Source organism: Bacillus rossius, chromosome 2, assembly GCF_032445375.1.
Source record: "Bacillus rossius redtenbacheri isolate Brsri chromosome 2, Brsri_v3, whole genome shotgun sequence".
NCBI lineage: Eukaryota > Metazoa > Arthropoda > Insecta > Phasmatodea > Bacillidae > Bacillus > Bacillus rossius.
In genome coordinates, this window is record NC_086331.1 from 80292421 (window position 1) to 80310440 (window position 18020).

Below are 18020 nucleotides of genomic sequence, written 5' to 3' on the forward strand. Positions count from 1 at the left end.
AATTTTTTTTTCCCAGAATGGCTGGGATGTGAATGAAATGTTCCGGAAAAATGAAGTTGTATATGGAGTGCAGTCATCATTCCAGCCGTCCCTGGAAGGTTACACGTTACAGTTGCAAAAAGAAGATACAAAAGATTATAAGTATGTATAACATTACCAATGCATGTTACTAACTATGGTATAATTTAATTTTTTTTATAATTCTTTGACAGTTTCTGATGGACTCTACAAGGTTTTGCAAGGCAGCTCTCAATATGTAGAAGTTATTCTAGGTTTTTTTTTAATAGTGTATGCTGTAGTAATGAGATATTCAAATTGTACCAAAATTTACTAATAATTCTATGAGTGAAACATTTTTTTTCTAGTCTGAAAGTATAATTTTGGTATTACCCTTTAAAGAAAATATGATCTTTATTTTAGTAATAAAAAAAAAACTTGCAACAAAAAATAGAAATTTAAGGCCTTAATAATATTATTTAATTTTGTTCGTTAATCAAGTGCATTGTTATGTTCATGGTGTTGGTTGTATCTCAAAGTACATATATGCTACTTATGATATTAAAAATTATAGTCAAAATAGGGGTGAAATGATGGTTTCTGTAAAGCCTCCAGTTTTGTTCACCATTTCTGAGGTAATCTGTTCAAATTTAGGCTCTTGCAGTGGTGGGTTTACTCTGCCAATATCCCTTGTTAATAAGGGTTTTAGTTTGCAATTCCATGGCCAAAATTGCATGAGTTCCTGGAGGTAGGTGTGAACAAAGTACAGAACTTGCAGAAAGAATTTTGGAGGATATAGAGAAGCTAATTATTAGCAGTAATATATTAAAGCATATTGCTGAGTCTGTAACTGAAAATGTATGGCTGAAAGTCATTGTCTGCCTGGAAAAAAAAATATTTCAATGCCTATGAAAGTTAATAACTAAAGGGGTAAAAAAAGAATATTCTAGGTAAGTATCAAGAGAAGTGATGACATAGAAAAACCAGAGGCAGCAATACATTAGTGAGTTCAATGTTGATTATAAGTTCATGGAAAATACAGACGAACTAGCTCTGTATCTGACTCCACAAATACATGTCTTGAAATTACGGATATCAACCATGGCCACCTTGTGGTGTTAAGAAAGCATTACATCGCTAGTATGTACTTTAGAAATTTGTCAGCTACTAGAAACAAAATTAGTGTTCTTCAGTGTGAATTTTATTTTCTCAGTACATCACATTGCATAATAATTTAAATCTGAATTATCTTGTATGCTATATTATTGAACACTATAAATGAATGAGTTTCTGATGTGACTGTGTATTACCTTTTTTAAGCATTATATTTACCCAGTGACAGAAATATATTTGCTAATTTCAAGTACTTACAACAATATTTTATAATTTTTTTTATTTAAAACAATAACATTAATCATATATTTAATGCATGCTTATCATCATGCAGTCATTGCAATCCATGTTTCTATTACTAATGGCATCCTTTGTGTAAATTATTTGTTATGGGTTCACTAGAGATTTGTGCCTATTCAAATTTATTTCTCATGTTATTTGATAGTGGTTGAGAAGTCAGATAGTTGCCTCCCACCAAGGTGATCCATGTTCGATTCCCAGCAGGAATGAACCTGGAATTTTTTGCAAATGGGAAACGTGGCGGACATTGCAGTGAACCACTGGGTTTTCTCGGGGTACTCCTGTTCCCCCCCACCAATACATTCTGTCAGTGCTTTATTCTGTCTCGTCAACCCTAACTGGCCCTAATGACACTAATTCTGAGCAGATGTTAAGCCTCCAGTCATTCATTGATATATCTGTACTAATAATAAAATTTTTCAAGTGAAAAATTCTTTACATTAGATGAAGTGATGAAAAAACTATTGGAAATGGCTATTTACATAATCGAGAACTGAAAAATATAGCTTCTTAAATTTTTGTCTGTCTGTGTTCAAACATCAATCAAAAACTACTTGACAGATTTTCATGAACTTTTTGTATTAGGATGGTCTTGTGATAACTTAAAAACTAGGCTATGTGTTATTACAGAATTCCACCCTAAGGGGTTGAAAAGGGGGTAAATATGGTTTAAAGATAATTAAATATATCTCTGAAACTAATCAAGTCAAAAAAAATATTCAGTACCAATAATTAACATACGAAAACATCCAACCAAAAGTTTTGAATTCTGCTAAAATCAACTCCTAAGGGGTGAAAAGAGGGTAAATTTGTTTTTAAGATTAGTATATCTCTGAATTTAACTAAGCCTAATAAATGATATTTGGTTCTCATAAATAACATAAGATTATAAACTACCACAATTTTTATGTTTTTTAAATTCTACCCTAAAAGGTAAAAAAGGGATAGATATGGTTTAAAGAGTAAAAATTATAACTCAGAATTTAATTAATCATTATAATTGATTTTTTGTACCAATAATTACAAAACAAATAATCCAAACAACAATTTTTATGTGTTATGAAATTTAACCCCTAAGGGGCTGATAAAGAGGTAAGTATGCTTTTGATCAAAAATTATATCACTAAATTTAATTAAGTGTAGTAAATTATATTAAAAACTAAGTTTGCTACAGCACTAGAAAACTGGGAAAAGTCTGGGAATTTAAAATGTTCAGGGTATTCTTAGAAATTTCAGTGAAATCAAAACATATTTATGGAATTTCTTCTTGTGCTGACAAAAGTGAAATGGAAAATACTGCTTTCATTGACGTTTAGGCACCTCAAAAAATTTGGAAACAATAAAAATCACAAAATTTGGTTGATTTTCCTTCTTTTCGTGAAATCTCAGGCTTTTTTCTGTAAACATGTAGTTAAACAATAGAGAAAAAATTATGTATGCATGTTTACATACAAGTTATGTAGTACTCAATAGTTTCATTTGAATTGATAGTAATCATTTTCAAACACATATTTTAATCTCAAACAGTATTATTTTTACCAAACTGCTTTTTATTTTAAGTGTATCATCAGTAAATGATCCAACACAGAATTTGTTTACAATAGTTCTCTGGATTAATAGAGATAATGTGATGATGAGTTATTCAAAAATAGCAGAATAATTTGGTCACTTGCGATAAAATTAAAATTAATAATGTTACAAACGCAGACAGGACCATGACATGCACCAGGTTCAGAGCTGGCTGGCGGCCCCACACGGCTACTGATGTCACACGCTGTCCATTCACAAAGGCATGCCACGCATGCCTGGCCGGATTACAAGGGTCCTCGCTACCCACTCCCTTCCGCTCCCCGCGCACCGTCCTGCCTTGGGCTATTGTCATTTTTAGCGGCCTGGGAATTTTGGGCTTACAGAGGCCACCGTAAGGGGTGGTGTGAAAGAGCGTCGCTGTTCTGGGTATTTTGGGCGTCGAGTTGGCCCGGACCCGTCGCTCCTCGTCACAGCTGCTCTTGTCCCTTCAAGAAGGATGCCAATGGTAATATAAGTGACGGCGCCGGCCTCCGTGGGAGTTAAGAGATTTTGTAAAGTTCCGCAAGTGAAGGGAAATGCAACATTGGCAAAGGGGGTCAGAGATCCCCTCAAGAGCAGCGTGACGAGGAGCGACGGGACCGTGAGAGTGCGACTGAGCAGTGAGAGGCTGTATGTGTGTGGACAGGCGCTTGGTAAGGGGTGAAGCACTGTCGAGCCTAGTTCCAGTGAGGTGTACGAACTGTGGAACTTGACAGACATTGAGTGACTTGTGATAAACATTTTTAAGTGCAAGTGATTGGTGATCAGGCATTTTTAAGTACATTTATTTATTAGTACTGTAATGTAAATATTAGTAATTTTAAAACTGTAATAAAAACTTAATTGGGCTATCCATTACGAACCCAGTTCCCCCACATCATAAATCATAACATTGTAGTGTGAGAAGTGGGATAGCCATAATTATAGTTTTAGTATACAGTTTTTTTCACCAAAATTAAAAAGTAAAACATCATTAAAAATTTAGTTATTTGAGAATTGAGTTAGTTTAGGAACTATAGTTTTGAGTGTTGGAGTAGTAATAATAGTAGTAAAGTTAGTGTTAGTTTTTAGTATGTGATTAGGTTAGCTCATAGGGGAAATTATATTGTAGTTCATAGGTTAGTAGTGATAGGCTGGTAGTTTATGTGGACACAAAAGATGGTAGCCGAAGAACTTAAAAACATAGTGGCTTCTTGGCTGAAATGAATAATAAAATAAAGGAAATGTAGAAGGGTCAGGAGAAAATAAATAATAAAATCAAGAGTAACCAACAGGAAATAAAGAATGGCCAAGAAGAGAAGAAGAATAAAATTTATAATAGCCAAGAAGAGATCAAGAGTAAAATTGATAATAGCCAAGAAAAGATGAAGAATAAAATGAAATGCCAAGAAGATGTAAAGAATGCTATGAAGACCAAGATAGAAAACATCAAGAAGAACCAGGAAGAAATGAAGATCGATGAAACCAGCATCCATTTGGAAGGCAAAGTGCAGAGTTTGGAGCAGCACCTTTCACGACAAGAACAGCAACTCATACAAGAAGAACAGCAACTTGCCCGACAGGAACAACAGTTAATTCAACTCGAACTTGCAACTGAACGGCGTGTAGAGGCTGTGACCAAGGAGTGCCGTCGGATGATTAAGGAAGCTACAGCTGCTGCAAACCGGAAGAGTAACTGTGAGGATGTGGAGGGCACTTCCAGCGGTCACACAAAATTCAAGCCACCCACCTTCGATGGTCAGTGTTTGTGGACAGTATGCAGAAGACAGAGACAGCTGCAGAAGTCAATGGTTGGGGGGAGGAAAAAAAGGCTACGGCACTCGTCTTGGCCCTGCGAAGATCTCCACAATAGTAGCTGCAGACCCTACTAGTTCCAGACCAGAAAGACTATTGAATATTAGTACAGGCCCTTGAGCTGAGGTACGGTGACTGACACATGGGCGAGGTGTATAGAACAGCCCAAAAGACACGACTACAGCGATCTTCTGAAACACTCCAAGAATTTGAAGCTGACATTGAGCGACTCATGCACCTCACCTACCCAGAATTACCAAGGGAGTTCCGCCAGCAGCTAGCCACCAGTGTGTTTACAGACGGACTCAGAGATGCGGAGGTTCCGCAAACTCTTAGTTTGGTCTAGCACAAGCAGAGCTTCGAGGCCTATTTATTGCAACACAAACTGAGTGAAGAATTTGCTGAACTGAAGTTTGCCACATGAATTTTCATGAAGCAGGCCACGGAAAAGGAGCGCCAGATGGCATTGGAGCTGCTGTGAAGAGAACTGCTGACAGAGCAGTTGCCCAAGGAAAGGACATCAGTGATGTTGACTCTTTGGTTAAAGTTCTCTCTGACAAGATCCGGACTTCAAAACTTCTTGTGGTTGATAGCACTTCCATTGAAAATATGACATGATCTATACCAATAAAACTGTCACCATTCAAAGGGATTATGCAGGTCCATCAAGCTGTTTGGACTAAAGGAACAATTGATCTACATATGAACTAATTAAGCTGCTTCTAATGTTCATGTGACTTCAAAAAATACATTATTAGAAACCATACTTAATTTAGACCAAATGAGAGTAAAACCCATTCCAAGGGGATTGTCTGTCCAGGTATGTTTAGCCTTCTAAATTTTCAGGCATGTCAAGTAACTATCTTGTAATTTCTGATATGCAGTAGTTCAGTTAAGTGCATTTGTCGTTGTTTGGATGATTTTTGTTCACAACTTCTCAAAAGCCACGGAAGCCCTTTGGGGATGCAATCTCCCAAAACCTCCCTGGCTGTAAATTATGACAACAAAATCAGGCACTCAAGTATGGACGAAAATTCAACACCTTTACATCAAAAGCCTATTCCAAAACTAAAACTGGACTGTCTTGCTTCCCCACTCCAAAACCTGAATAGCTGTGTAAGATAGTGTGAGTTCTTTTTTCTATGACTTCAAGTGCAGTTTCACAATTTCTTGATTTTTGCTTTATGTTCATTGTGATTATTAGATTTTATTGTTGGGCTTGTTGAGCCTGATTTTATTAAGAAAGCATACAAACATTTTCCTTTCAGGATATTTATTTCATGACTACATTAAAACACAATCTCTACAACATGGCTACCAGAAGACTGCATAGACTACAAAAATAAAACAGGGAAGTCAATACTAACAGTTTCCTTCTGCTACCAACTTGATGATTACAAATTTACTGTCCATCACCACCCCTTAAATTTGTAGCTCTCCCGAGAGTTCAAAGAGCTGTCTACAAGTCCAAACTTATCTGTACAAAATTTATGTTTTTCCTTTACCAATGGCTTCGTTAACACATCAGCCAGCATTTCCTCAGACGACAGGTATTTGATGTTTATTACTTTTGAGTCAATATACTGTCTTAGGAAATGATATCTGATGTCTATGTACTTTGACCGGGCATTGGTCATTACATTTTTAGCCAACTGAATCGAACCCCTGTTGTCACAGAACACGTCAAATGTCCCTTCTACACTCTTGGGTTCTATTTCAGGCATCAGTTGTCTTAGCCATAACAGTTCCTGCATAGTAAATGACACAGCCATGTATTCAGCCTCACAGGTTGACAGTGCAACAGTTTTTTTTGTCTTTTGCTGTGCCACGAGATCAGGCCGCCACTTAGTTTGAAGCATGACCCGGTGACAGAGTGTCTTTGATTGACCTTGTTCGACCAGTCTGCATCACTGTATGTCTCCAACCTCCTGTTACCATCCCTGGAGAATTCTAACTTGTAACCCAGCGTTCCCCTTATGTATCTGAAGATTCTTTTCACACTTACCCAGTGTATCTTATTATGTGAGTTGTTGTACCTACTCAGTAGATTCACTGCATGGCAAATATCGGGTCTGGTTACTTGCGATAGGTACAGCAAACTGCCTATCGCCTCTCAGTATGGAACGTTGACCTCTTCAGAGCAGTCTGCCTCCAGGTCAATTCCAGGGTCCAGGTGCATTGCGACAGGCTTTGCATCAGCCATGCCAAAACGCTGGAGTATCTTCTCTGCGTAGACCTCTTGAGAGATCCATAGTTTTCCTGTTCATCCCTAAACATTGTGTTGCTGGTCCCAAGTCCTTCATGTCAAAATTCTCTTTCAGGAATTTCTTAGTGTTTTGCTTGGCACTCTTGTCATTTGAGAAAATCAATAAATCGTTGACATACACATCTATCGCAATAAACTTGTCGCCGTCACGACAGTGATAGACACATGGGTTTGCGTCGGAGTGTATAAAACAATTCTGACGTAGCATCTCATCAAGTCTCCTATTCCAGTTTCGACCAGCATGTTTCAGTCCGTACACTGCCTTTTTCAACTTCTACACTTTTCTGGTTTTTGTAAACTCCTTTGGGGATATGGCGTTAATTTCTTCATCTAGGTGTCCATATAGGTATGCCGTCGTCACATCCATGTGGTCTACATCCAGGTTTTCCCTCGCTGCAAGAGATAAAAGGTATCATCGTACAGATGAATACTTAACAACAGGTGAATATGTTTCCTCATAATCCACCCCTTCAACTTGACTGCAACCTTTCACAACAAGCCTGGCTTTGAAAACTTCTGAGTCATCGTTTATGCCGGGTTTCACTCGTAACACCCACTTTTGCTTCCTTTGGTTCATTGATCTCTTCGAAAGTATCATTTTTAACCAGTGACAAGAATTCCTTTTTCATGGCTTTCATCCACTCTACAGAATGTTCACCTTTGAGAACATCTTCCACATTTATATGTCCATCCGACAGACTTGAACTCTCAGCATAACAGATTACATGATCCGGCCATTCCTTTGGTTTTCGGGGCCTGGAAGATCTTTGCGTCTCTTGCTGTTCCATTCCAACCTGTAACGTTTGTTCTTCCTTTCTGAAATTTTGAAATGACTCTGTTGTTTTTTGTCCCCGTTTCTCTTGTTCCCCTTCTCCAAAACCTCGAAATGGTTCCTCTTCCCTCTCGTCATCACTATGTTGCTGTTTTGGAAATTTTTCAGTCTCAAGTTCCTGTGTGGATACAGTCTGAAGTACTTGTGTGGATACTGTACCAAGTAATTGCATTTCCTCCTCGCCTTGAGTGTGCTTCTCTTCTTACTCCATGAACACAACGTCACAACTTATGATTAACTTTCCCGTTTCGTCATTTATGATTTTCACAATAACCCACGAATATCAATCTTTCCGATATTGGATCCCACTTCTTTCTGCATGGCTTTGTAATGTGCGCCATAGCCTTGCAACCAAAGACTCTCAGGTGTGACAAGTTGGGTTCCTTCTGGAGAGCACTTGAAGGAGACCGATTTGTCAAGTAGGCAGCAGTGAGAGTTCCCTCAGCCCAATACTGCTTTGGCAGGTTGGCATCTAGGAGCATCGTGCGTGCCTTCTCTACTAGTGTCCTGTTGGCTCTCTCCACGACGCCGTTCTGTTGTGGGCTGTGTCGTACTGTTGTTTGGTGCACAGTGCCTAGTGAGGAGAGAGATTTTTTCATACCTCCATTCACATACTCGGTTCCATTGTCTGAATGTAGAACCTTTATGGAGCGACCTGTCTGCTTCTCTACTAAGCACTTGAATTCTTTGAACACACTTGTGACCTCAGATTTTTGCTTCAAGAAATAAACATGTATGTATCTTGACTGGTCATCTATAAAAATCAGGAAGTACCTGCTGCCCCCTCTAGATGGAACTTCCATAGGCCCATAAATATCGGTGTGCACTATGTTCAGAATGCCCTGTGAACGCCTTCCACTTATTTTGAATGGAAGACGTGAATGTTTTCCCATTACACAAAAGTTGCATTGGGTCTTTGGTCACCGCATCTTCCCCCATTCCTGTCGATACTTTGGCTAGCTTTGCGATTTAAATGCCCTAACCTACAATGCCACAGACAAACTTGTTGGTTGGCAACATAATGACATATTTCATTTGTGTCAGTTGTGGAGAGATGATAAATACCATTCGTAAGATCGGCCTTAGCTATCAAGTTCCCATCTGGACCATATATAAAACCACCTTTGCTGTTGAAACATACCTTGTTTCCTTTGCTAACTACCTTGCTTATGGAGAGCAGATTTACAGTCGAGGTTGGTATATGTAGCACATCACTTGCCTCTACTTCAATGACTTCGTTTTTCACACAATTTAAGTCCACACATCCAGAGGCCTTAGCCACAAGTTCATCCCCGTTTGCCCCTGTAACTGTGTTGTCACATACCCTCTTGTTGTGCAACCCTTTTTCATTGTGCGTGATGTGTGTTGATGCACATGAGTCCAGGTACCACGAGTTTCTGGAACGGACATCCTTAGGATCTGCAGCCAGGAACGCCTTCTTCTCACTTGGTTTGATGTTCGACATGTTCTTTTTGTGGTCTTGTCGTTGAGTGTAGCTCTTGTGATCACTATTGCAGAATTTCGCAATGTGGTTTGGCTTGTTGCACTTGTAGCATCTGACCGTCTTCTTTTGCCCTTTTGCTCTTGAATATAGAGCCGTCTCGTCACTGTTGCTTGTCCCCTCTATCTTGATTTCCTGCAGCAACTTCACCTTCACACTCTCGCCTGTGATTTTAAGTCCAGAGTTTTCCATCGCCATGATCATTGGTCGATATATCTCGGGTAATCTGGCAAGCAGTAGGGTTTCAATCCACTTGTCACTGACATGAAACTTCATCTCATTCAGTTTGTATGCGGTCGTTATTATACGATCACAGTTGTCGTCTATTGATCAAAATTTCTCTAGAGTCGTTGTGACTAGTACATTCAACAGACCGACGCGCCTCATTAACCTGGAATCTTCGAACGCACCTTCCAATGCCAGCCATGCCTCAGCTGCTGTCTTGGTGTGCCTGATGTGTGAATAATTTATTTTATCCACAGACAGGACTATACGTGAATGTGCCTTCTGGTCCCTTTTCTTCCAGATGCTATTTTTCTCCGAACCTTGTGGCTGCATCTCAATCACATCCCAGAGTTCATCATGATTAGGTAGGCTTTCATAGCGAACTTCCACGAAGAATAATTTTCACACCCAAGAAATTTTTCCACGACCGGCAATCCCGATACACCCGAGGTACCCATTTTTTAGCTAGACATGATTTTCAAAACTATTACAAAAATTATTCCGCAATTTTTGCGACCGCATGGCACTTTAAGGTTAACACTCTCTTGTCCCCTTTCACTTTCGTATGCACTCCACGATCGGGCTCTCTACAGAAACATTTTTGCGAATCTGGGCCCATAACCTTTTGAGCCTGATTTTATTAAGAAAGCATACAAACATTTTCCTTTGAGGATATTTATTTCACGACTACATTACAACACAATCCTCTCTACAACATGGCTACCGGAAGACTGCATAGACAACAATAAAACAGTGAAGTCAATACTCTAACAGTTTCCTTCTTGGTAGCAGAGGTCCATGGATCGCAACCACGCAACCACCATAAAACAATGAAGTCAATACTCTTAACAGTTTCCGTCTTGGTAGCAGAGCGTGGTTGCGATCCATGGACCTCTGCTACCAAGAAGGAAACTGTTAGAGTATTGACTTCACTGTTTTATTGTTGTAGTCTATGCAGTCTTCTGGTAGCCATGTTGTAGAGAGGATTGTGTTGTAATGTAGTCGTGAAATAAATATCATCAAAGGAAAATGTTTGTATGCTTTCTTAATAAAATCAGGCTCAAAAGGGCTATTCTGCCCATGAAGTTCAGTTATACAGTTAATTTGTTTTCTGTTTCACAACAAAATTAAACTGTTTGAAGTTGTGAAAGATAGTTTTTTCTTTAAAAAATATTACCTTAATTTCCCAAAAAGTATGTTTTCGCTCCCTCAACTATCCTTCCCTCTCTCATTACCACATTTTTCACTCCCTCACTCATACTTCACTCCCTCATTTTAACATTTTTCTCATTCCCCCCCCCCCCCCCTTCCCCATAATTAAAGGTACTCCTGTGTGGCGACTACGTGGAAAGTGAATGTATTAATCCACTAAGTAGGTGTGAATTTTTGCCGCTCTAAATTATGACTTTTTACTATTGATATTTTAGGAAGTGAAATCTGCGCCTTTCAGATAATGACCCATATATGTTTCAGTATATATAACAATGTAATGTTTGTAAACTTAGTTTTTGGCAGGTTTAGTAGTCTTCTTGCCTTTTTCATGGGAGTGTATTTGAGGTATAGTACCTGTATGTATAGTTTGTTTTCATTATAAATTATTGTTACATTATTTAAGAATAGTTATTTTAAAATATTATTTTAAACTTAACGAACTGTGTTTATAATATTATTCCAGTCCTTTTATTATTTTATTTCTGGGTCATTCCATGGAAAATCACCCAAGTGTGATTGCTGAACCATTTTGAAAAAATTTGAAATTTTGTCACATAAAAAGTACATATTCCAACTGTGCGAACCTGAAGGTACTGATTTTTATCTGCTACCATTTTGATTTTACAGAGCAAAAGGGCCGCTGACGTGTACCATAATTGACATTTTCAAGCCTTTATGTTTTCTTTAACATCTTAATATCAATAAAAGATACGAAGACATGTGCAATGTCATTGCAAAGAGGAGACTTAGGACTATTAATAATGCAACTAAAAATAAACCGAATGTTGTATTACATGTCTTCATTTATAGACATGAAAGTTGACCTTGAAACTGACTTTTTGTTAATTTTCAACTGCTCCTACGTTCTTTCAAAATTCAAAAAACACAATGAAACCTTGAGGCAAGTAAGTCTAAATGGAGTACTTGGCAATGATATATTGTCAAAAGAATTTACTCAATCTCTTTTTGTTGAAAAAAATTCCTTAAGTTTGTGTTTTTGGAAAAAAAAATCCATTTTTTGAGGAGCTGTTAAAAAAAAATGGTAAATGCAAAAATTCTGAAAATTTGGCAAAACATTGCCATGGTAACCCTTAACATGCCATTAAAATATCTTTTTATGTTTTTTTTAATTTGTTTATTCTCTGTAGCAGACTAAACATGCAAAAAAATGGTATTGCATTCAATTTAAATTAACTGTTATTATTGTTATTACACTACCTAGTAATTATTGGTCACATATTTGGAATTTTTAAGTTAAATTGACGTGTGGTAATTATGTATTGAGTTGTATGTTATAAAATATTTTTACAAAAACCACAGATGAATTTTTACAATGAAATTATAACTTACATTATGTTTTCTTCTGTGGTTGAAATGTAGTTGGTCATTCAGCTACTTTCTTCTCTGGAAAAATGTTTTAAGAATATTGTTCTACTTCATAATAAACAGTCACTTTCCTAAATGTTTGAGCAAAAGTATACTCAATTCTTCACTTAGTTTTGGATCAATGTTATGACATAAACCGGTTGTAGCCAAACATAATTCAATGGGGGAAACAACACGTAAAATATGTTTCTTCTTGACCCACACTTTATCACTAGATGTTTGTTTGAAGGATATGTTGGGTTGGTCACGTGCAATGTCTTCCACCTTCCCTAACAACCACTGTGAATCATAAACACATTCTATATAGTATTTTAGTTTTACATCTAATTTTGTATATTCTTCCTGAATGAAGCAAACTTGATGGTCCTCAAACAAGGAATTCGTGAACACTTTAATTTTTGTTTCATTTATTGAATCTCATGTATTAGGAATAACTTTTGCTTTGGAATAACGTCTTTTTCAACCTCAATATCTTCTGATACATATAAGAAATTTATTCCAGTTATATTTTCTAAACAGTAGTTAAACATCTGCAGAGGAGTGGTTATTGGTTCCGCATTAACACGCTACAGGCTAGCTTTGGAAACTCTTCATTACATGCTTTATATTAGCTTCACCTGTATGTTTGTTTGTCTGTCCGTCTGTAACTCTTTCGACTAAGAGTGAGTGGCTCATCACTGTAAAATGTCCCACCAATTTCATTACGTTCGTTAGCCGAGCGGTCTAAGGCGCGCGACTTCTGTGACGTCAGCTTTCGGATTCAGCGATCGTGGGTTCTACTCCCGGCCACGCCGAAAAAAAAAATGTTTTTTTTTTTTTCCGGTAAATTCTAAGATTATATCCATACATCTAACTGTAAATGATTCGGAGAGACTTTACCATTTCTTTGTGATGTTGCAACTCCAAATAGTTATCTCAGATGGTAATAGGTAGTGTCGGTAACTCATTTCCCTATGATAATTATACATAAATATAGTTTAAAAAACTAAAAAAAACATGCTTTTAAAGAATGTCAAATTAAAAAGTTAAAAATAATTTTAAAATTTAATTTATGACAATAGTATATAAGCAATACTAGTATAAATGAGAAAAAAGCATGGGGCGCTTAATATACAAAAAATATGGCACAAAGCGCCTCAAGCTTTTTTCTCATTTATACTAGTATTGCTTATATACTATTGTCATAAATTATATTTTAAAATTATTTTTAACTTTTTAGTTTGATAATCTTTAAAAGCATGTTTCTTTAGTTTTTTAAACTATATTTATTTTACTGTACCACCTATCCCATCGCAAGCATTCTTACCATGGGATGTGGCAAAAAAATGCCATTCTGCATTTATCCCAAAGTTAGTTTTGTGATGACATAGGTTTATAAAATTCTTCCTGTTTTTATATTGGGCTGCGCAGCCATCGGAAAAAGAAGTCACTTTCTCGTTATCTCTGTTGAGTTTTGATAGTTCAGTAATGAGAGCTGCTTGAAAGCAATATACAGATTCAGTTGTGTGGTTTAAAAAATTGCTTACTACACAAAAGCTTTTAGATTTCATTGTAACTTCATTCTCCGTGTCAGACTTTAAATATACCACAAAGGGATGTATGGTAGCTTGGCTGTTTACCCAATGATATTTCTGAATTTCATCTTGTATCAGAAATGTAAAATTTTCAGAAAAATCCCCTGCAACCAAAAATTCATTCAATTTTAATCTCTCATTTCTTAAACTCAGATATTCGGCCTGTTTCTTTTTATTTTTACAATGAAATTCTTCACAAAACTCAGATTATCAATTAATGTATCTATAAATTCATTGTATGGCTAGCACACTTTTATAAGTTCTACAGTAACCCACTGATGATTATTTATTTCATTTTCACAGTAATCAGCAATATCATCATCTTCATCTTCTGCCTCCTCTTCATTTTTGCACAAAACTTGTTTGACTTCTTTTCCAGTTAGACAGAACTCACACTTATTGAACATATACTTTTCATTGTTTAGATCACATGTGAGTAATTGTAGGAGTTCTTTGTGACTGAAATAACTACTTCTTACAGCACTGACCATTAGTTTGACATTTTGATGGCTCATGCACACACGCACATTGTGAGTTCCTTAAGGCCCTGCTAGGGTACACCATTTTGGTCGAAGTTGTGAAAATTGTGAAAAACCTACAAATAAAGAAGGGTGTACTGATTTGAATTTACTGTACAATTCTTTCAAATTACACAGAATCAGTTGCTTGTGCTTGTGGATTTTGGTTCCATCTTCTGTCCTTACACTTACAAAATCTTTCTTACCTGGACATTTCCTGCTGTTATCATTTTCATAGAATTTAATGACTGTTTGTGAGACAGTTTTAAAAAAGGTTTTTTTATTACTTTTTTCAGGTAATATTCCCTACTTCTTTACTAGTTTTCTTGTACTCTTGACCAAGTATTCTTTCACACAAAACTTAGCCATAACCTTTTGTTTACTCCAGCTTGAAGGTAATAAACTTAATATTTTGATTTTGTCCTTTACTGACGTAGCTTGTTTCATTACAATACTGTACTCATACAAATTAACCACCTCCCCAAATAAATCTTCTTCAACATAAGGTACATCAAAAGACGTTGACAATTTCTTTCCTAAGCTCTTTGATACTTTCTCGACTTTTCTTGTAATGACAGTCATTCTTTTATCTGAACTCAACTTGGCTACCTTCAGTGGATACTGGCCTAACAACTAACAAGCTACAGTTACATTTTATATTGTTTGTGATTTGGGTTCATAATCTAAATCACTGGTGTCACTTGCACAACTAAGATCAGATATTCTTTTCCAACAGTCTGAACATAGAGATTTCTCTGGAATAAATTTTCTGTTTTTCACTTAAGCTTCATTTTATATTTTTCAATAGTTATTTCTCTAAGAGATTTTCTAATACATTTTTAATGTATGAGCAATGGATCTGAATAACAATTTCCATATAATTGATTATACTTTTGCAGCATTTTTGCGCTATGATAATCACAAACATAATCAATGTTTTTGGTATTAAAGTCTTACTTGAAGCATTAACTTGTCATCCTCTTCAAATTCATTTATCTGTCTGATTATTTTAGACTCCCCATAAGCAGTCTTATGACAAGGTTCATTCGAGAAAGTTCCTACCGATCACTCCATTATAAATAATGTCCATAAAAATTAACTTTAAATAAATAGCTAACTTACATACGCCATGGTGTGAATTAAATCACTTACCGACTACAAACCACTTAAAACCACAAACACTGAACACTTAGAGCCTAAGCTACATCTGCACAGGCATGGTCTACTTCCAGACTGACACTGGCATGCCAGTCAGTTCCTGTTCTAACCTGCTCAGATCAGCATACAGTCATGCTCATAATGTGAGTACACAAAGCTATCTAGCAATGTCTTTAAGAAGTATAGCAATATAATATGTGTTGGCAATTAGAGGCACATTTATGCCAAATATGTGACAAATAAATTACTAGGTAGTGTAATAACAATTTAATGTGACTTGAATATAATACCATTTTTTTTGCATTTTTAGTCTGCTGCAGAGAATAAACAAATTTAAAAAAAAAAATATTTGAATGGCATGTTAAGGGTTATCATGGCAATGTTTTGCCAAATTTTCAGAAGTTTTGCATTTACCATCTTTTTACAGCTTGAAACCAGCGATCTTAAAAATAAGCCCTCACGACGCTAGTTTCATACTGTGTAACCCTGTATGTTCTGAAAGAAAATCAAAATATTTTTAAACATGATCGTTTATTTTACACTTGTGTGGTTTTTATCTCTTTAGCACATTCAATGACATTTTCACATTCACTACATAAACTTGGTTACATATTTTTGCACAAAAAAGTAATAACAAAGTTACATGTTTATACAAAAGTCACAACTCGCGTGCAACCTAATACTGCTCTGTAAATTTCATTTCAATAAGACGTTACTAAATACGTTTGCCATCTCTTTAGGTTCAAGGTTACACAGACAGCGTGTATGTCGCAGACAACCACGTACACCACACAGAGTTAGCTACGTTCTCGAACATGTGCACCTGTTTAACCTTACAATTAATTATGCATCGGCGACTCAACCGGAAGCATCATCCGTGAGTCCCTCCATCCATCCATCCTTAAATATGAAACTTTTTATGAAATCATTGCAAGCTCTGCCTACGCTTGACTCGGTAGACCCTCGGAAGGTGTTAGATTTTCTCATAGCTGCCGGAAAGTTGCTTGAATTGCAGCTGGTGTGCGAAGCAGATTTTGTTTACTCCTTACTGACCAAATGTACGGATCAGTTTCTACATATCCTGTGTGAGGTGATCAAACAACAGGGAAAATTTGAAGATTTTACGAACGCTGTACGAGATTATGCTTGTCCTCCTCGTATTAGAGAGAAATGTAAGAATTATTTAGTTTTACGTTTTCAGAAGCTGGACGAACCCATGGTAGCTTTCATCAACTCTGTTATTGATTATTCCGCAGTTTTAGCCACAGGTTTGTCAGAGAAAACCTTAGTAGACATTATTGTGGGGAACTTGTCTCCTTTAACATTGCAACATTGCAGTTTTGTCTCCGCCCCGTCCTCATATGCACAGTTGCGGTCCTTGGCGAGTGAAATAGAAAACAGACTAATAGCCACGAAAGAGTACCAGTCGAAATTTGCTCCCTGTAGCTCAGCGCGGGTGGTGGCCGAACCGATCGCGCAGTTGTCAAATAGGTTGCACACTTTCTCTGTGTCCTCAGGGCCGAAGCTACACGATGCGGGTCGTGAAGCCTCAAAGTCCTGTATACCCGTTGCGGCAGTAGCTAGTACTTCTAGTATGAGATGCGCTAATAGTTGTAAATATGGTAATAGTACAATCGATTGTACGTTTCCGGTGCTGACGTCAGAGAAAAGGCTATGTTTCCGGTGTAGCAAACCTGGACACATGCGTAATCAATGCCCGGGAAACGAACAAGCTTCGCTCACGTGAGGTGTGTGCGCGGAGGAAAGAAATTCAAAATTCAGAAAGCTGAGGAAAGCTGGACTGATGGTTAACCCTGAGCTAGGAAAGTGGTGGTGCCCGACTCCGTGCGATCCCTGGTTTTGATTATTATAAGAAGAAGTTGGCATTGTTATGACAGATGGAATGCAAAGGTGATGACGGGTTATAGTGCAAGAAGGTAGTCTGTCTGAAACGTCACGTCTGTGATGGATGTCACGGTAAAAACTGTCTGTTTGATAAAACATGAAACATAGGACATTACACGGTTATGTAAAAGTTACACACACGACTGCTGTTAACCCTGAGCTAGGAAAGTGGTGGTGCCCGACTCCGTGCGATCCCTGGTTTTGAAATATTTTCATTCATCTGTCTTTGGAGGGCATTTAGGCAGAGGAAAAACGTTAAAAAAGATTTCTGTACATTTTGCTTGGCCCTCGCTTATTGCGGATGTAAACAAATATGTTGAGCAATGCGTAGTGTGTCAGTTATGTAAACCAGCGCATCAAACTAATGTGGGGCAGTATGCTGCAAATTTACCTGAGATACCGTGGCATACGGTGCATGTGGACATATTTGGGCCGCTAGTTAGGTCCAGAAAGGGCAACGTCTGTATTCTAATTTTGTTAGATGTTTTCACGAAATTTGTTTTTCTCTTGCCTTTAAAAAAATTTGAAAGCTGTATCAGTGGTCAGAGCCCTGACTGAACAGATTTGGAAGTTGTTTGGGGCTCCCGCCTTTCTTACGTCAGACAATGCCAAATGTTTTCGCTCAGGATTGTATAAAAACATGTGTTTTAAATGGTCTATACGCCCTATA

At 37.2% G+C, this 18020-nt stretch overlaps 1 protein-coding gene across 3 annotated transcripts in view; it reads left to right on the forward strand.

Annotated features, from left to right (window-relative positions):
* LOC134529402 (ataxin-2 homolog) overlaps nt 1-18020 on the forward strand; it is a 258555-nt gene that overhangs the window by 64023 nt on the left and 176512 nt on the right. For all 3 annotated transcript variants that reach the window (XM_063363436.1, XM_063363435.1, XM_063363437.1), the window contains one exon: nt 17-141. In XM_063363436.1, coding sequence (XP_063219506.1) covers nt 17-141 — 125 coding nt within the window. The remainder of the gene's footprint in view (nt 1-16; nt 142-18020) is intronic.